Below are 20094 nucleotides of genomic sequence, written 5' to 3' on the forward strand. Positions count from 1 at the left end.
ATCAGCTGAGTCTGCAGTGGGAGAACTTCTGTGCTGGAGACACCCCTCTGGGGCAAGACTTGCTTCAATGGGGCTTGGTGCTCACTGAGTCTGCCCCCTGAGTGTGTCCTTTATGGTTCCACGGAACTGTAAACTGGATGGTCCCACTCTGACCTCTGGGATTTCTGGCTCCTGGATCTCTAGTGAGGTGCTAATCTAGCCTTTGCCTGAAGCTATCCAGCAAAAGCCTCCCTGCAGGGCTTGGGTGGGGTGGGTCCCACGGGATCAACAAAGCGGGGCTAGCAGTTATGGCTGCTCTCAGTCTTGCTCTCAGAGGCTTTGCTTCTCAATGTCCCAGTAATGGCTGCAAGCCCCTCGGAGAGAAAGCTGCCCTTGAGTTCCGACCGATGCCAGATAGTCCCGCTTCTCCCGTATGAGTCTGGGTCCCTAGAGACTCGCCCGGAAATGGAGCTCAGAGCCTGAGACTCCCTCCCGATTGAAAATGACAACCGCGCCCTTAGCCGCCAGCCCGCTCCGCGTGCACCTCTGCACCTTAGTATTTTACTTCCGCACTGCGCCTCCTCTGAGTCTCGGTATGCTTTTCTTTTTCCTTCTAGTTGTAGAATTTCCACTCAGCCAGCCTTCCTGTGGTTCTGGGTGATGTCTGTTCCATCTTTTAGTTGTATTTTTGAAGTGGTTGTGTGAGGCAGCAATTTCCGGTGTTTACCTATGCCGCCATCTTGGTTTCCTCAACATGGGAATTCTTTTAGGTAAACTAGTTTCAGCTGCAATTATAAACAATACTCAAATCTCAGTGGATTAACTAACAAAGATTTATTTCTTCAACCCATTACTTGATCATAGCAGGCCAGCTAGTCTTGCTCCTTATAGTAACTCAGGGACCCAGGCCACTGGAGACTCTATCTAGTGGGAAGCCAAGCTTGCAGTAAGGATGTGCCTGGTGTTTATATAAGTTTGGAGAATTCTGATGGCTGTGTGAGAAAGGATGGGAAGAGCCTAGATACAGTGGTTGGCAAACTCATTAGTCAACAGAGCCAAAGATCAACAGTACAACGATTGAAATTTCTTTTGAGAGCCAAATTTTTTAAACTTAAACTATATAGGTAGGTACATTGTTATTAACTTAACTAGGGTACTCCTAAGGCTTAGGAAGAGCCACACTCAAGGAGCCAAAGAGCCGCATGTGGCTTGAGAGCCGCAGTTTGCCAACCACGGGAGAAGAACTGATAATGAAGAGCCCTGAAGGCCAGCCTGAATCATGATCAGTAGGATGGGGCAAGGAAATGTTGAGAATCAAGCACTGGCTTTTAAAGTTCCCACCCAGAGTATCATAAGTCACTTTGCTAACAGAAATTGACCAAAGCAAATTCCTAATTCAAAGAGTGGAAGAGTACAATCCTGCCATGTGCTTGAGAGGAGAACTCAAGTATTTGTGATCTGCCTAATGACCACTCTAGAAGATGTATGGACAAGATTGTCAATTAAAGTTGATGACCACTGCAAGTCACAGAAACCCACCTCCAGCAGCTTAATGAATAATAATTTTTCTCATCGAGTAAAGTCTAGATTTAAGCAATCCAGGGCTAGAAGAGCTGTTTTAGGAAGCCTTTTAGAACCCACACCCTTTCTTGCTTCTACTTTCTTTAAAAAATATATTTTTTAATTTATTTCCAAGAGGATGGGAGAGAAAGATAGAAACATCAATGATGATAAAGAATCATTGGGCTAGCTTCTGCTTTCATCATCCACAGCTTGTGGCTTTCATCCTAATGGTCACAATATGGCTACTCTACCTCTAACCAAACTGCTTGAGTTTCAAGCAGTGGGAAGGGAGAGGTCAACCTTGGTTTCCTGTTTTATCCATCTGTCTTTCACTTAGTCTCATTAGCCAGAACTGGGTCACTGCCATGCCCACTGCTGGGGAGTTTGGGAAGGTGGCAAGTTTGTTTAGCTGGGATTTTGATGTCCTGAACAAAATCATGAGAGGTAAATTAGAAACAAGCTAAATATGATCTTCAAAAATATTTTCTTGAGGTGTAACATATATGCAATAAAGAACTCACATTAAACTTTCCAGCTTGGTGAATTTTTACATATGTATTCACCTGTGTAAGCATCACCCAGTTAAGACAGAGCACATTTCCTGCACCTCAGAAGGCTCTCTTGTTCCCTTTCCCAGACAAGGTGCCCCCTATGATAACCACTCTTCCTACTTGTCACCAGGATTACTTTTACATGTTCTTGAACTTCATATAAATGGACTCATATAGTATGTGTTCTTTGTGTCTGACTTCTTTTGCTCATCTGAATATTTTCAATTTTATGCAAGTTCTGGCATTCATAGAATAATATGCAATCATTAGAAGCAAAAATGTAGAACCATACTGCTTAGCATGAAAAGATGTCCTTGATAGATTATTTATTTTTTATACATTGAGTTTTTAGAAAGGTTATGAAAGTCTACTTACATAAATGGACTCATTTATGAAAAACTGTCTATACTTATAGACAAAAGTTTGAAAGAATATGCACCAAAATGTTATTACTTGTTATTTTGGGGTGTTAAGAATAACATAGTTTTAACTTTCTCTATGTTCTGTTTATAAACTTAAAAACATTTTTTAAAAATATTGTTGAAAGTATTATAGATGTCCCTTTTGTGTTTTCCCCCCATTGACCCCCCTCCTCCCCGCACCCACTCTTCCCAAGCCTTCGCCACACTATGTCTGTGTCCATGGGCTATGCATATATGCATGTAAGTTACCCAGTTAATCTCTCCCTCCCACCTCTCCACCCCCATCTTCCCTCTGAAATTCATCAGTCTGTTCATGGTTCTATATTTCTAGATCTATTTTGTTCATCAGATTTCATTTATGAGTGAGATCATGTGATACTTATCTTTCTCTGACTGGCTTATTTCACTTAGCATAATATTCTCCAGGTCCATCCATGCTGCTGCAAATAGTAAGAGTTCCTTCTTTTTCTTTTTTTTTTTTTTTTTACCACTGTGTAGTATTCCATTCTGCTGATGGGCACTTGGGCTGTTGTTTCCAAATCTTAGCTATTGTAAATTATGCTACTATGAACACAGGGGTGTATATTTTCTTTCTGATTGGTGTTTCAGGTTTCTTAGGATATATTCCTAGAAGTGGGTTCACTGGGTCAAATGGGAGTTCCATTTGTAATTTTTTTGAGGAAACCCCATACTGTTTTCCACAGTGGCTGCACCAGTTTTGCATTCCCACCAGCAGTGTTCTAGGGTTCCCTTTTATCTACATCCTTGCCAACACTTGTTGTTTGTTGATTTGTAGATGATAGCCATTCTGACAGATGTGAGGTGATACCTCATTGTTGTTTTAATTTGCATCTCTCAGATGGTAATGACTTTGAGCATTTTTTCATATGTCTCTTGGCCTTCTGTATGTCCATTTTGGAGAGTGTCTATTTAGTTCCTTTGCCCATTTTTTTTTAAATTGAATTGTTTGTCTTCCTTTTGTTAAGTTGTATGAATTCCTTAGATATTTTGGAAATTATCCCCTTATCAGATGTTTAATTGGCAATATGTTCTCCCATGCAGTGGACTCTCTTTTCACTTTGTTGACAGTTTCTTTTGCTGTACAGAAGCATTTTAATTTGATGCAATCCCATTTGCTTATTTTTCCCTTAGTTTCCTTTGCCCTAGGACCATGGTCGGCAAACTGTGGTTCGTGAGCCACATGCGGCTCACGAGCCACATGCGTCTCTTTGGCTCCTTGAGTGTGGCTTTTCCTAAGCCTTAGGAGTACCCTAATTAAGTTAATAACAATGTACCTACCTATATAGTTTAAGTTTAAAAAATTTGGCTCTCAAAAGAAATTTCAATCGTTATACTATTGATATTTGGCTCTGTTGACTAATGAGTTTGCTGACCACTGCCCTAGGAGATATATTGGTAAACATATTGCTATTAGAGATGTCTGTGATTTTGCTGTCTATGGTTTCTTCTAAGATTTTTTATGGTTTTCATGACTTACATTTAGGTTTTTTATCCATTTTGAGTTTATTCTTGTGTATGGTGTATGTTGGTGGACTAGTTTCATTTTTTTTTTGCATGTACCTGTCCAGTTTTCCCAACACCATTTATTGAAAAGATGTTTTTACTCCATTGTATACTCTCGCCTCCTTTGTCAAATATTAATTGAGCATAAAGGCTTGGGTCGATTTCTGGGGTCTCTGTTCCATTCCATTGATCTATATGCCTATTCTTGTGCCAGTACCAGGCTGTTTTGAGTACAGTGACTTTATCATATAACTTGATATCTGGTATTGTGATTCCTCCAACCTTGTTCTTCTTTCTCAAGACTGTTGCAGCTATTCAGGGTCTTTTTTGGTTCCATATAAATTTTTGGAGTATCTGTTCTAGGTCTGTGATATATGCCACTGGTATTTTAATGAGGATGTCACTGAAACTGTAGATTGCTTTGGGTAGTATGGACATTTTAATGATGTTGATTCTACCACTCCATAAACACAGTATTTTCTTTCACTTGTTTATATCTTCCTCTATTTCTTTGTTCAACTTCCTGTAGTTTTTTAAACTTTTAATTTGTAATGATCTTAAATTTATAGAAAAGTTTCAAGAACTGTACAAAGAACTCCTGTAGAACCTTAACCTAGATTCATCAGTTGTTAACATTTGCCACATTTACTTTAATATGTATGTTTTTTTCTTCCTGAATCACTTGAGAGTTAAGTATCATCCATCATATTTATTCACCCTTCTACATTTACATGATTATTTTCTAAGAAATTAACCACAGAATAATTATCAAAATCTGCAAATTTAGCATTGATATAATCTATAATCCAAAATCAATTTCACTGTGTCCCAGTATCCTCAATGACTCTTTTTCCAGTGCCACATTGAATTTAGCTATTTGAATTTTTTATAAGTATATAACATATTCATTTTTAAAAAGGGACCCAGAACTACTTATATTGAGCAAATAAAACAAAATGGGGTGAGACATAATACAGATAGCATATTTTCAAAGTGTGGTCTGCCTGGAGCCCTTGGGGTTAAGCCTTTCGTTTTATGTCTCTTGATGCATCCAGGGCAGCTGTGAAGTCCTGCGGCTATTAGACCTTGCGGCTTCGCCTTTCTACCACAAGTGGATTTGGCAGCATCTGGAGCTGATAGATGACAGAGCTCTGAAGACCAACCTCAAAGGTAAACCTCTGTTCACATCTGGCCGTCAGCAGCCCAGCAGGGGCAGCTGGCCCCATCCTGTTTCCAGTTCCCAGCCCATGGAGTTTTAGAAATCTAGAGCTACAAGGGCCTGGCGGGATATCTGGTTTGATTCCTTCTTCTACCAGCTGTGAAAACCTAGTCTACACTGCCTGGCCAGGTTAGACTTTGGCCTATCTCTCCCACTCCTCCTTTTCATTCTTTCCTCTCAGCAGGGGGGGAAGAGCTTGGAGTTAGACCGGTTTGAATCCCACTGATTAGCTGGGTGACTTTGCTGAGTACTTAAGTCTCTGGGCCTGGTTTCTTTGTGTGTCATGGTAGTGTTGTGGTTAAGAGCATAAGCCCAGGAGACAAACTGCTTGTGTTTGAATCCAGGGTCTGTCTCTTACTAGGTGTGTGAGTCTAGAAAAGTTACTCTGTATCTCTGTGTATCCATTCCCTCAGTCTATAAAATGTGAATCTTTTTTTTTCCAGATATCTATAAAATATCTATTTATTGAAAGCGTATTAAAGTATTTAAAATCCCCATGGATTTTAAAAGGAAATGTACAAAAATGTTAATTAGAGTTATATAGAAGAATTACAGCTCATTTATTCTTTTTTTAAAATTAAATCTTTATTGTTCAGATTATTACAGTTGTTCCTCTTTGTTCCCCCCATAGCTCCCCTCCACCCAGTTCCCACCCCACCCTCTGCCCTCCCCCTCCCCCTCACTGTCCTCATCCATAGGTGTACGATTTTTATTTTTTTTTGTATAAAGCATTTAATTTATTGGTCTTTGGGGGAATCTGATGCATCACCAGGTGCATTACAACTGAGCCATTAATCTCGTAGCTTCGTCAACATTCACTGGTCTGTTTTCCTGACTCTGCTGAAGAGCCTCTCACCAGGCCGACCTCACACTCTCGCGCTTTAGGTGTACGATTTTTGTCCAGCCTCTTCCCGCACCCTCTCACCCCTTTCCCCCACCCCCGAAAATAGTCAGTCCACTCCCTTTCTATGCTCCTGATTCTATTATATTTACCAGTTTATTCTGTTCATCAGATTACTTATTCACTTGATTTTTAGATTCACTTGTTGATAGATGTGTATTTGTTGTTCATAATTTGTATCTTTACTTTTTCCTTCTTCTTCCTCTTCTTAAAGGATACCTTTCAGCATTTCATATAATACTGGTTTGGTGGTGATGAACTCCTTTAGCGTTTTCTTATCTGTGAAGCTCCTTATCTGACCTTCAATTCTGAATGATAGCTTTGGATGTTGGTATGCTTGAAGCTGTCCCAGAGGCTCCTTACACTATCTTCATATTTTTGGATTCTTTTTTCTTTTTGTTTTTCCAGTTGGGTGTTTTTGCTTCTTCTTATTTCAAATCTTTGACTTGATTCTTGGGATCCTCTAGTCTGCTGTTGGATCTCTGTATAATATTCTTTATTTCAGTCAGTGTATGCTTAATTTCTAGTTGGTCCTTTTTCATAACCTCGAGGGTCTCACTAGATTTCTTGAGGGTCTCACTAAATTTATCGGTGGTTTCTAGAAAATTCTTGAAAAACCTTAAAAGTGTGGTTTTGAACTCTATATCCAGTAGTTTGCTTTCCTCCGTTTCTGTCATTTGTGTCCTGTTTCTTTGTCTCCGCATTTTTTATGCTTCCCTGTGTTGGTAAAGTGGTTTTCTGGGCAAGGTGTCCTATAGGGCCCAGTGGCTCAGCCTCCCCAATTACCTGAGGTGGACACTCTTGATGCACCCCTTTGTGGGCTTTGTGCACAGTCTTGTTGTAGTTAAGCCTTGATTGTTGTAGGTATCACTGGGAGGAATTGACCTCCAGGCCATTGGCTGTGAGAATCAGCTATGAGAATCAGTGGGAGAACTTCTGTGCTGGAGACACCCTTCTGGGGCAAGACTTGCTTCAGGGGGGCTTTGGTGCTCACTGAGTCTGCCCCCTGAGTGTGTCCCTTATGGATCTGAGGGGTTGTAATCTGGATGATCCCACTCTGACCACTGGGTACACTGGCTCTTGGATCTCTAAGGAGGTGCTAATTTAGCCTCTGCCTGAGGCTATCCAGCAGGAGCTATGGAGAGATCTGCAGATTCCTCTTCTTTGTTTGGGGTTTGGAGGTGCCCAGATGAGGCCCAGCTGTGAAGCAATGCAAGCTGCTGTGGGGCCTTGGGCCTTCTTTTGGATGTTCTGGGTCTCTCTGACTCAGCTGCAGTTTGTTAGGTAATTATCAGATTGCAAAAGGCCAGGTCTTTCATATGCAAAAGCCTCTGCGCACATCTTGGGTGGGGTGGGGTCTCAGGGGATCAACAGGGTGGAGCAAGCAGCTATGGCTGCCCCTCAGTCCTACCCTAAGAGGCCCCCTGTATCAGTGTCCTGGTAATCACTGCAAGCACCTCTGAGAGAAAGCCACTCTTGAGTTCCAACCGCTGCCAGACAGTCCAGTTTCTCCCCATATGAGTCTGGGTCCCCAGAGACTCGCCTGGAATTGGAGTTCAGAGCAGTCAGGAGCTTGAGACTCCCTCCGGATTGAAAAGACAACCGTGTCCTCAGTTGCCAGCCCTTTCCAGTTGCGTCTCCGTACCTCTGCACTTTACTTCCGCACCTCCTCTGAGTCTCAGTGTGCTTTTCTCTTTCCTTCTAGTTGTAGAATTTCCACTCAGCCAGCCTTCCTGTAGTTCTGGATGATGTCCGTTTTGTGTTTTAGTTGTATTTTTGAAGTGGTTGTTCGAGGCAGCAATTTCCGGTGTTTACCTATGCCGCCATCTTGGTTTTTTTCTAAAATGTGAATCTTCATCTCTACTTCATAGACTTGTTATGAAGTTAAGCAGATGACTATATAAAGCTCTCAGAACACTACTTGGATGCATTAGTATATAGTAGAGGTTTGTTGTCATTATCACACAGGTTACTAAGGAAGGCTGACTGAGCTCATACATGCATCTCTCTTTTCCACTACCAATCCACCAGACAAAAATTTGTATCCCATAAAATTTCCCTCCAGTTTTTTTATTGTGGTAAAATAACACATAAAAAAATTTACTATGTTAACCATTTTTAAGCATATAGTTCGGTGGTATTAAATACATTCATAATGGTGTACAACCATCACCACCATCTATACCAGTTAAACAGTAACTCTCAATTCCCCCTCTCCCTGGCAACCACCGTTCTATTTTCCATCTCTATGATTTTGACTACTCTAAGTACCTCATGTAAGTGGAATCATACAATACTTGTCTTTTTGTGACTGGCTTATTCTACTTTGTATAATATCTTTGTGTTTCATCTATGTTGTAGCACATGTCAGAATTTCCTTCCTTTTTAATGCTGAATAATATTCCATTGTATAAATATACCATATTTTGTTTATCAATTCATCTGTTGATGGACACTTGAGCTGCTTCCACATTTTAGCTTTAGTGAATAATGCTTTTGTGAACACAGGTGTACAAATATATATTTGAAACCCTTTTTTTCTTTTGAATATATACCAAGAAGTGAAATTGTTGGATCACATGGTAATTCTATTTTCTTTCTTTCTTTCTTTTTTTTTTTGAGGAATTGCTATTTGTGTTTCACAGCTGCTATACTATTTTACATTACCACTAAGAGTGCATAAGGGTTCCAATTTCTCCACATCCTCATCTTTTTTTTCTTTTTCAGTTTCAACCACACCCAGGAGTGGAATTTTATTTTATTTTAAATTTTTTATTGATTAAGGTATTACAAATGTGTCTTTATCCCCCCATTGTCCCCTCATCCCCTCAGTCTTGCCCTCACCCTCACCCCCTGTTGTCTGCGTCCATCGCTTATGCTTATATGCATGCATACAAGTCCTTTGGTTGATGTCTCCCCCTTACCCCCACACTCCCCTACCTTCCCTGTGAGGTTTGAGCATCTGATCAATGCTTCTCTGTCTCTAGATCTGTTTTTGTTCACCGGTTTATGTTGTTCGTTATAGTCCACAAATGAGTGAGATCATGTGATATTTATCTTTCTCTAACTGACTTATTTCACTTAGCATAATACTCTCCAGCTCCATCCATGCTGTTGCAAATGGAAGGAGTTCCTTCCTTTTTACTGTGACATAGTATTCCATTGTGTAGATGTGCCAAAGTTTTTTAATCCACTCATCTGATGATGGGCACTTAGGCTGATTCCAAGTCTTAGCTATTGTAAATTGTGCTGCTATGAACATAGGGGTGCATATATCCTTTCTGATTGGTGTTTCTGTTTTCTTGGGATATATTCCTAGAAGTGGGATCACAAGGTCAAATGGGAGTTCCATTTTTAGTTTTTTGAGGAAATTTCATACTGTTCTCCACAGTGGCTGCACCAGTCTGCATTCCCACCAGCAGTGCACAAGTGTTCCTTTTTCTCCACATCCTCGCCAGCATTTGTCATGTGTTGATATGTTGATGATAGCCAGTCTGACAGGTGTGAGATGCTACCTCATTGTCGTTTTGATTTGCATCTCTCAGATGATTAGTGACTTTGAGCATGTTTTCATATGTCTCTTGGCCTTCCTTATGTCTTCTTTCGAAAAGTATCTATTTAGATCCGTTGCCCATTTTTTGATTGGGTTGTTTGTCTTTCTTTTGTTAAGCTGCATGAGTTCCCTATAAATGTTGGAGATTAAACCCTTTTTGGAGATATCGTTGGCAAATATGTTCTCCCATGCAATGGGTTTTCTTGTTGTTTTGTTGCTGTCTTATGCCCGTGGTTGAAGTCATGCGTGCCCAGCGGAGACTCACAGTGGCACTGGAAGAGTGTGCAATTGTAGTGTCCAGAGTTCTGCAGCTGTGGGGTGGGCAGACTCAGTTTTTGCTGCTGCACTTGTGGTGGATAGGTGCGCACTCCCAGTGGCGGCTCACAGGGGCACCAGCAGTGCGTTTGCCAGCGTGGCTTATTGAAGCACTCTGAAGGGCCCTGGCACTGAAGCCACATAATTGAGGCGTCTGTGGGCAGGTTTCCAGGGTGAGTGAATTCAGAATTTCTACTGCTGGGGGAATGCGTCCCTGTTTGTCCAAGATCGCACCTAGCAGGGGCTTGCAGTAACTGCCACAAGTGCCCTGTGGATAGATGGGCTCTGGGTGCCTGCTCCTTGGAAATGCATGACTGTGACGGTGAGCTTGCTGGTGGGCACAGAGTTCTGACACACTCTGAGGGACCCTGGCGCTAAGGATATGTAGCTGAGTTGTCTGTGGGCAGTTATTCAGGAAGAGGGAATTCAGAATTTCTACTGCGGGGCAGCACACCCTTGTCTGTTCAAAATCACACCCAGCAGGGGTTCACAGTGGCATCCAAGAGCTGCCTATGGAGTGGTGTGCCCTGGAAGTCAGCGTGCTGGAAATGCGCAAACGTTGGAAACGCGTGAATGTTGGAAACATGTGAATGTTGGAAACGCGCGAATGTGTCATCCTTGAGTTCTGCCGCTGGGGTGGGGGGAAGTTGCACTTACTGCTGTGGGAGCAGTGCACCTTTGGAGGTGGAAGTCCCAGGGTCCGTGGGCCTTTGAGTGGGGCAGCAGGATTTTGGCTGGAGTGGCTGCTGGGTCGCGGGCAATGTCCAAGGCCTGTCTGGGTGGTGGTGCTGATGAGTTCTTAGAAGAGGCTGCTCTCCCCTTCAAAATGGTGTGGGCTTCATGCCCAAGTCCTGAGTCCAGGGAGTGCCCACAGCAGTGGTAATCTCTCCCTGTCCAAGAGAGCCTGGTCTGCCAGCCTCTGCTGCTCCTGCCAAATTTAACTGTCCCTCACTCACTCACACACACACCACACACATTCACACACTCTCCTTTCATCCCCTCACTCACCACTTCCTATCCCTCACCCCCCGTCCTGCCAGCCGCCATCTTTTTTCATCAAGAGTCCATCTTTATTTTTGTTGAAGTTTTAGAAATTCTCTATATATTCTGGACCTTAATCCCTTATCAGACATAAGATTTGCAAATATATTATACCACTTTTCAATTTGCCTTTTTACTCTATTGATTTTGTCTTTTGATGCACAAAATTAAAATTTTTTCATGAAGTCTATTTTGTCTATTTTTGTTGTTGTCACTTGTGCCTTTGGTTTATATATAAGAAATCATTGTCAAATCCAGTGTTATGAAGCTTTTGTCTTATTTTTTCTTCTAACAGTTTTATAGTTTTTTAAAATATATTTTATTGATTTTTTTACAGAGAGGAAGGGAGAGAGACAGACAGAAACATCAATGAGAGAGAAACATCGATCAGCTGCCTCCTGCACACCACCCTCTGGGGATATGCCCGCAACCAAGGTACATGCCCTTGACCCGAATCGAACCCAGGACCTTCAGTCCACAGGTCAACACTCTATCCACTGAGCCAAACCAGTCAGGGCAGTTTTATAGTTTTAGATCTTACATTTAGGTCTTTGATCCATTTTGAGTTGATTTTTGTATATGTTCGATAAGTGTCCAACTTCGTTCTTTTACATATGGATATACAGTTTTTCCCACACCATTTGTTGAAAAGATTGTCCTTTCCCTATTGAATGGTATTGGCACCCTTGTCAAAAATTATTTGACCACATTTATTTCTGGGCCTGCACCCTCTTGTAATCTGGGACCCTTTGGGGGATGTCCAACTGCCAGTTTAGGCCCAATCCTGCAGGGATCCCTGCAGAATTGGGCCTAAACTGGCAGTCAGACATCCCAGATTGCAAGAGGGATGTCCAACTGCTGGCTCCTAACCACTCACCTGCCTGCCTGCCTGATTGCCCCTAACCGCCTCTGCCTCGGCCCCCACTGCCACGGCTTTGTCAGGAAGGTCATCCAGGAGGATGTCTGGAATGCTGTCTGGAAGGTCGTTTGGCTATCTGGTCTAATTAGCATATTATGCCTTTAAAAAAATATATATATATATATATGTTGTTGTTGTTGTTAATCCTCACCCGAGGATACTTTTTCATTGATTTCTACGGAGAGTGGGAGAGGGAAAGACAAGAGAACATTGATGTGAGAGAAACATATTGATTGATTGCCTCCTGCATGAGCCCTGACCAGGGCCTGAGTCAGGAAGGAGCCTGCAACCAAGGTACTTGACCTTGACTGGAATTGAATCTGGGACCCTTTGGTCCGCAGGCTGAAACTCTATCCACTGAACCAAACTGGCTAGGGCTATGGTATATGTCTATTTTTATGCCAGTATCACACTGTTTTGATTAGTAGTTTTATAGTAAGTTTTGAAATCAGGAAGTGTGAATTCTCTAGTTTTGTTCTTTTTTAAGATTGTTTTGGCTATTTGGGGTCCCTTGAGATTTCTTCTGAATTTTAGGATAGGTTTTTCTATTTTTGCAAAAAGTCAGATAATGACTTTTGATAATAATTACATTGAATTTATAGATGGCTTTGGGTAGTATTGACATCTTAACAATATTGGCTTCTAATTCATGAACATGGGATATGTTTCCTTTTATTATGTGTTCTCTAATTTCTTTCAGCAGTGTTTTGTGGTTTGTTTAGTGTATAGAAATGCAACTGATTTTTGTGTAGACTTTGTATCCTGCTGTTTTGCTGAAATCATTTATTAGCTCTTACAGTTTTTGAGGTAGTTGCTTTACTCCTGATTAGTTTTCTCTTGGAGAGCTTGTTAAAAACTCTCATGGAGGGCCTATTATGTGCTGGGCACTGTGCTAGGTACATAGCACATACTCTTAGCTGTAATTTTTACAATTATCCTATGAGAGTTTCAAGAGATTATGTGACTTATTCAAGGTTCCATGGCTGGTCCTCCATTTATCTTTTGTTGCTGCCCCTATCCCCAATCCCAGTTTGAAAGCTCAGATAAATGTGCTTTGCCAAAAGACATGAGCTTTGAATTAGACCTGACTGAGTTCAAACAGCTTCAGCCTTTTCTTGGGTGACTTAACCTCTCTGCTGCTCGTTTTCTTCTTTAAATGAGGCCAGTGACACTTGTCTGGATGCAGTGGTATAAAGGCTCTAGTAGTCCAGGGCCTAACGTGGAGGGACAATACATGGACACCACGGTGTGTTTTAACCCCTCTCTATTTGTTTTTTTTTAATTTATTGATTAAGTTATTACATATGTATCCTTATCCCCACATTACCCTCCATCCCTCCCACTCATGCCCTCACCCCTGTTGTCTGTGTCCATCGGTTGGGCCTATATGCTTGTATATAAGTCCTTTGGTTGATCTCTCCCCCTTATCCCCACCCTCCCCTACCTTCCCTCTGAGGTTTGATGGTCTGATCAATGCTTCTCTGTCTCTGGATCTGTTTTTGTTCATCAGTTTATGTTGTTCATTATATTCCATAAATGAGTGAGATCATGTGATATTTATCTTTCTCTGACCTCTCTATTTTTTTTTTAATTTTCCCCATACACCAGACTAGCCAGGCAGTCTGTGATATATATCCAACTGCCTGCAACAACCCTCATATGTGCAAAGGCCCACTAATATGTTTCCCTGTGCTTTCTCTAACAGAAGCTTCTCCTGTGAAGAGATTTAAGGATTTCCAGATTAAATCATATCCTGTACAGGATTTTAGTGCTCTGAAACTTCTGCATTTCCAGAAAGCCTTGGAGCAACAGGGGACCACCTCCAGTAAGAAGATTAATACCCTAGAAGATAGTCTCCCAAAGACCTTTGGCCCAAAGATCAAGTAAGCTTAGCTCTTGGCAGATAGGAGGGTCCAGATTCTGGTTGAAAGGATGATATAACTTACAGGGCAGAATATCAGGGATGCTGGGGAGGGGGCGGAGGTAGCAGTCATAGCTCTACCCCAAAGGTTGGGGGTATGGAGAAGGCAGCCTGAGAGATGCTGGGTTTGATGTCCAGGAGCTGCATTCTCTGCCTTTAACTCTCAAGGGGCCACTTTAGGTGGTCGGTTTCTTCCTTTTTCAGGGAACCATTTGAAGAAGAAGGGGCAGGACAGATCTTATAGCTGTCACTCACTCTGTGTGTCACTGGGTCTTGAGCCTCTTTAAAAAATCGTAACCATCCAAGGAAGACAGTATAAGAACCTGGGCTTAGTAGTCAGTTCAACCCAGGTTCACTTCCTGGCTTGGCCACTTATTTTAGCTCTGCATCCCCAGGCAAGGAACTGGACCTCTGTAAGCCTTAGTTTCCTTGTCTATATATAATAGTGTCTAAGTCCTGGGGTTGTTGCAAACCAACAATTAAATGAGATAATGATAACTATATCTAACACTAATGGAATACTCTGTCAGGTACTGGCTTATCTAATTTAATTCTCACAAAAATCCTGTCAGGTAAGTGTAAGTACTGCTATTATCACTCCCATCTTTCAGGTGAGAACACACAAGGTACAGAGAGACTCAGTTACTTGTTCGAGGTCACACATGTAGGAAGTGGCAGAACCAGGATTCAAGCCCAAGTAGCTTGTTAGCACTCGGTCTTGTTGTCTGGTACAGTTGTCACCATGGGAACAAGGTGGGTGTACAATAAGGGCTGCACTTTTGCCTTAGCCCAGAGGGGCTGAGGAGTGGGAAAGGACACTTGGTGGGCACTGGCCTACAGGCAGCTCAACGCCAGGCCCTAGAAACACAGCAGCTTCCTCCCACCCCCATTGAAGATGGAACAAAAATGTTGCAGTGAGAGTGTGCTCTCCCCCCAGGGCATGCCAGCACCCTCCGCTCCCCTCCCTTCCCCTTCTCTTCCCTTCAGAGAATAAAAAAATAAAGAAAAAAACTGTCGCAGCGGTACTGATAATGACATCAGTATCACAGTCTCCATATTGCCATAGTGCCACTTTGCTCAAGCCTTTTGCCTGCTCACCTCCATATGAGCATCTCATGGCTTCTGAGTTTTTTCCTCCGATGGATACTCTTTCTAAGGGATCCTGTGCTTGAAATACCAATCCCAGTTCTTCTGAAGGTAGAGATAGAACAAGCCCAGTTTCTCTGCTATAAATCAATAAGGGAAAAGGGACAGGCTGGACATGTGGCACTCATCTACCAATCCTGGGGTTTGTGTGAAAATAGAAGCCTGCCTTATTTATGTGTAGGTGAGTTCAGGCATATTTTCAGCTGATAAATACTCTTTTTCCTGCCTCTAATCCAAAAAGCATAGCCTGTCTCTTCCTTCTACCTAGCCTGAGACCAAAGAAGGCACAACAGGATTGCCTGGGTAAAATTAACCCCAACATGAACAAAGTACAGAGTCTCCAGGCTACCCAGGAAAACCTGTCTTTGTAAACAAGCAAACACACACACACACACACACACACACACACACACAGCGCCACCTCTTCTCTGCCTTCCTGTCGTGTCCCTAAAGGCACAGAGCTTACTCTTCATCAAACAGTCTGGGCCATTTTCAGGCAGCTCTGACTTAGAAATTCCTTCCTCATGTTGAGCATACCTCAGCCAGTGTGGACCTCTCACCCAGCAGGCCTGGCCCACTGCATGAGGTCATCAGCCCCTTCTTGCACATAACAAACAGCTTTCAGGTGGTTAAAGGGGTCCTGTCTCCTTCTCTTCCAAGTCTCCCTCCCTATTAAACTTCTCCAATTCCTGACTCAGTCTCTCCCAGGGTTTGATTTGGAGTTTTCTTACTTCTGGGAGAGGGGAGGGAAGATTCCATGTGCAATAGAGGTGGAGCTGATTATCCATGGCCTCATGAACTAGCTGTGTTACAGAGGAGTTCTTTTTAACAAGTTGTCTAATTTCAGATCCCAGGAACCTCATCTGCTTAATTCTCCCATGATCAAAACCAAGTATGGTGATATCCCGAAGGAGGCTTTAGTGGGGGCCTACGTCAAGCTCCACACAGTGGAGGAAGGAGAAATCATTGTAAGTGTACAGAAAGCCTTGTTTATGACACTGTGTGTAACATGATGGGTTGTGAGTGTTAAGTAATGAGAGTAAAGGTTTAAAAATATCCTACTCTATATGTGGTGATATTAAGGAACATACTGATTTTTTAGATATGATAATTTTAATATTACCATACTATGCTTATGGTTCTTAAGAGTTCTTATATTTATGCAATAAATGTCAAAACATTTACAGATTAAAATATGACATCTGGGACTTGTTTTAAAATAATTTAGGAATAAGGCGAGGATGTCCCCTCTCACCACTCCTTCAGCATTGTCCTAAAAGTCCTAGCGAGGGCATTAAGACAAGAAGAGGAAGTAAAACATATACAGATTGGGGGGAGAATTAAAGCTGTGTTTGTTTGCAGATCATATGCTTGTTAATTTCAAAGAATAAAATAAAAAAAGAACCCCCCAAAATTCCTGAAGCTAATAAATGATTATAGCAAAGTTGCAGTGATAAGGCAATGAACAATTGGAATTTGAAATTAAAAATACAATGCCATGTACAATAGCACCAAAAAGTGAAATACTTAGATATAACTCTAACAAAATATGTTCAGGATCCATATGCAGAAAACTAACTATAATGAAATAATTCAAAGAAGATTTACATAAATGGAAAATATTCTATGTTTATGGATTGTATGATTCCAATTCTATGATGTTCTGGAAAAGATAAAATTACAGAGATAATAAAATGATCAGTGGTAGCCAGAGGTTTGGAGATCAGGGGAAGGGCTGAATAGGTAGAGCACACAGGATTTTTAGGACAGTAAAATTATCTGTATGATGGTGGATTCAAAACATTAAGCATTTGTCAAAACTCATAGAACTTTCCAGCACAAAGAGTGAAGCTTAATGTATGCAATTTGTCAAAACAAAAAAATTTATCTAGGTTGTTGGGAGATCCCAGGAAGGAATACAGACTATGACAAGAGAATCTAACAATTTTACAAATGCATGAAACCACCTCAATGAAGGGGGTGGGAGAAAAAAGTGCTGATGACCTAAGTATTTGGAGATGACCGGAGGCTGTAAGACTAAATGCAGAAGGAACCACATACAAGCATTAAACTCTAGTTGATAAAGTTGGTGTATGGATTAACAATTGATTCTGCTGTCATGTATACTGAAATGGATCAATTAAGTAAATGAATGGTGCATAGTAGGAGCCAGGTATCTCAGTATTGGAGTGGAAATTTACAGATAAGGGCTAGAGGCTACACATTGATATGGATGGTTATATATAGAAATATTTATAAATATCTGTATAAACATATGTATTTTGCCCTATCAGCTGATAGGGCCTAAAAGAAATGACACTCCTATAATGATGAACACACCCAGTACCCAGATCTTGGTGTCTAATACCATCTACACTAATAAAAGACAAACATGCAAATTGACTGTACCTTCACTATGCCGTAAGCCATGCCCCCTAGCCAATCAGAGCAACTATATGCAAATTAACCCAACCAAGATGGCAGCCGGCAGCCATGGAGCTGGAGCAAGCAGGAGGCTTGGTTGCCCCAGTGATGGAGGAAGCCAAGCTTCCTGCCTTCTGTGGCCGGCTCTGAGCTCCACTCAAGGCAACAAAGTTTCAATTATAGAAGATAAATAAACCCCAATACCTGCTTTCAGCTGGCCGTGGCCACGGAGCTGGAGCGAGCAGGAGGCTTGGGTTTCCCCTGGCGATGGAGGAAGCCAAGCTTCCCGTCTGCCCTGGCTGGCTCTGAGCTCCACTCAAGGCTACAAAGTTTCAATTATAGAAGGTAAATAAATCCTAGAATAAAAAAAGAAAAAGAAAAAAAGGAGAGGCTGGGAGCTTCCATCGCTGGGTGGCTTGGCCAACCTGAAAATGGCCCTCAGCCCCTCACCCAGACTTGCCAGGTACCCCAGTGGGGACCCCCCATCCTAAAGGGGGTGTGGCCAGCCTGAAAACAGCCATCAGCCCCTCACCTAGGCTGGCCAAACCTCTATGGGGTGAGGGTCCCCACTGGGGGGGGGGCTTGACCAGCCTGCAAACAGCCATCAGCCCCTCACCCAGGCTGGCCAAGCACCCCAGTGGGGACCCCCACCCTGAAGGGGGTGTGACCAGCTGCAAACAGCCATCAGTCCCTCACCCAGGCTGGCCAAGCACCCCAGCAGGACCCCCACCCTGATCTGGGACACCCTTCAGGGCAGACCAGCCGGCCCCCACCTGTGCACCAGGCCTATATCCTATATAATAAAAGGGTAATATGCAAATTGACCCTAACAGCAGAACGACTGGGAATGACTGGTCACTATGACACACACTGACCACCAGGGGACAGATGCTCAATGGAGGAGCTGTCCCCTGGTAGTCAGTGGGCTCCCACAGGGGGAGCTCTGCTCAGCCACAAGCCAGGCTGATGACTGCCAGCACAGCCGTGGTGGCAGGAGCCTCTCCCGCCTCCTCAGTAGCGCTAAGGATGTCCGACTGCAGCTTAGGTCTGCTCCCTGCTGGTAAGTGGACATCCCTCAAGGGCTGCTGGGATGCCAGAGGGATGTCTGACTGCCAGCTTGCGCCCGATCCCCCAGGGAGCGGGCCTAAGCCAGCAGGTGGACATCCTCCGAGGGGTCCCAGACTGCAAGAGGGCATAGGCTGGGCTGAGGGACCCCCCCCCCCAGTGCACAAATTTTTGTGCACCGGGCCTCTAGTTCTAAAATAAAAAGAAAGGGGCTCTTTGGGAAATGATTGATTCTAGGACTAAGGCAGAAGATATTTAAGATGAACCTGGAGTATTTTGTAGTGTCAGGAATTAAGGAAGTGTTGTGGGGAGAGGCAAATTTATGGGGTGTATCAAAGTGACATAGTGGCCAATTGAAAGAGCTCCCAATGACCAAAGCTGGAATAATTTGAACAATTTAAGCAGCAAAGTAAAGTAGTACTGAGTATAACTCAAAATGTAAAATAAACATCCATGAGTACTTACTGATGCAATGCATAATGAGTAAATTAATAAAAAGAGAAGAAAAGACAAACCTCCATGCTGAAGAATTCCAAATAATCTGTGTAGTTGCTCTGCCCTAAAGGAGAGGATGAATATAACTCGCTGCTCTTTAGATATGGGCTACACATAGCAATTTCCTTCCAAAGAATATAGTGTGGAAAGGGGGAGAAAATAAAAGAATAACTTTACCATGGTGAAACCCAAGAAACAGTACCTCAGCCAGCTGATGAAGGCCAACATCAACAGTAATAGTTCATGTGATCAGTGTGTCCCTTTGATATAATATGATAAAAATGGGATATGCGATGAGAATGGCACTTGATCTCTGTGATCCTCCTTTGGTGCCCTGTGTGTGGTCAGCCTAGTTGGGGGAGCTGCTCCCTTGCCATGCTCTTTCCACTGTTTCTTAATCACGGTGTCTCCAGGGTCCTCTTCACACTCTTCTCACACATATTCTGGTGGGCTCTTAATGCTTCTGCCCTGCTGGACTGTGTGTCTTCAGAGGTAGGAAAGAAAGTCAGCCTAGTACTGTCTGGGAACCCCATGCCCTACCGTGGCCCGTGGTCAGAAGTCTTAAGAATCTCTTCCTTTTAGTCAATAAAACTCTGCCTCCTGCAACTTTAGCTCCTTGCCCCATCACCCCACCCCCCTACCTATCCCACAAAAACAAAACAGAAGAAATCAGCTTCTTTGCCATGTGATGGCCCCTAGGTATTTAAAGAATGCTGTTTTGTTTTACATTCAATATGTATGAGCCAGGCACTGTGCCAAATGCCCTGTTACTTATTATCTTATTCAGGCAAAACACCCTCCATTCCTTCAGTTAGTCTCCATGTGTTGTTAGGTACAGAATAGAAAGCTGGGTTGGTGAGGAGAGACTTCTTAAATAGGGTAGTGGTCAAGGAAGGTTGCTCTGAGGAGGTGATATATTTTTAAAATATTTGTTATTGTTTTTTTAGAGAGAGAAGAAGGGAGAGGGATAGAGAGATAGAAACAATGATGAGAGAGAAACACTGGTCGGCTGCCTTCTACATGCCTTTCCCTCTCCCCCCCTCCCCCCTCCCGCCG

The 20094-nt window shown here is 42.7% G+C and overlaps 1 protein-coding gene across 2 annotated transcripts in view; it reads left to right on the top strand.

Moving 5' to 3' along the window:
* CNBD2 (cyclic nucleotide binding domain containing 2) overlaps positions 1–20094 on the top strand; it is a 65705-nt gene that overhangs the window by 37769 nt on the left and 7842 nt on the right. For both annotated transcript variants that reach the window (XM_059706036.1, XM_059706037.1), the window contains exons 8-10: positions 5095–5209; positions 13693–13870; positions 15902–16022. In XM_059706036.1, the coding sequence (XP_059562019.1) occupies positions 5095–5209; positions 13693–13870; positions 15902–16022 (414 nt within the window). The remainder of the gene's footprint in view (positions 1–5094; positions 5210–13692; positions 13871–15901; positions 16023–20094) is intronic.

This window comes from Myotis daubentonii, chromosome 8 (genome assembly GCF_963259705.1).
Source record: "Myotis daubentonii chromosome 8, mMyoDau2.1, whole genome shotgun sequence".
Taxonomy (NCBI): Eukaryota; Metazoa; Chordata; class Mammalia; order Chiroptera; family Vespertilionidae; genus Myotis; species Myotis daubentonii.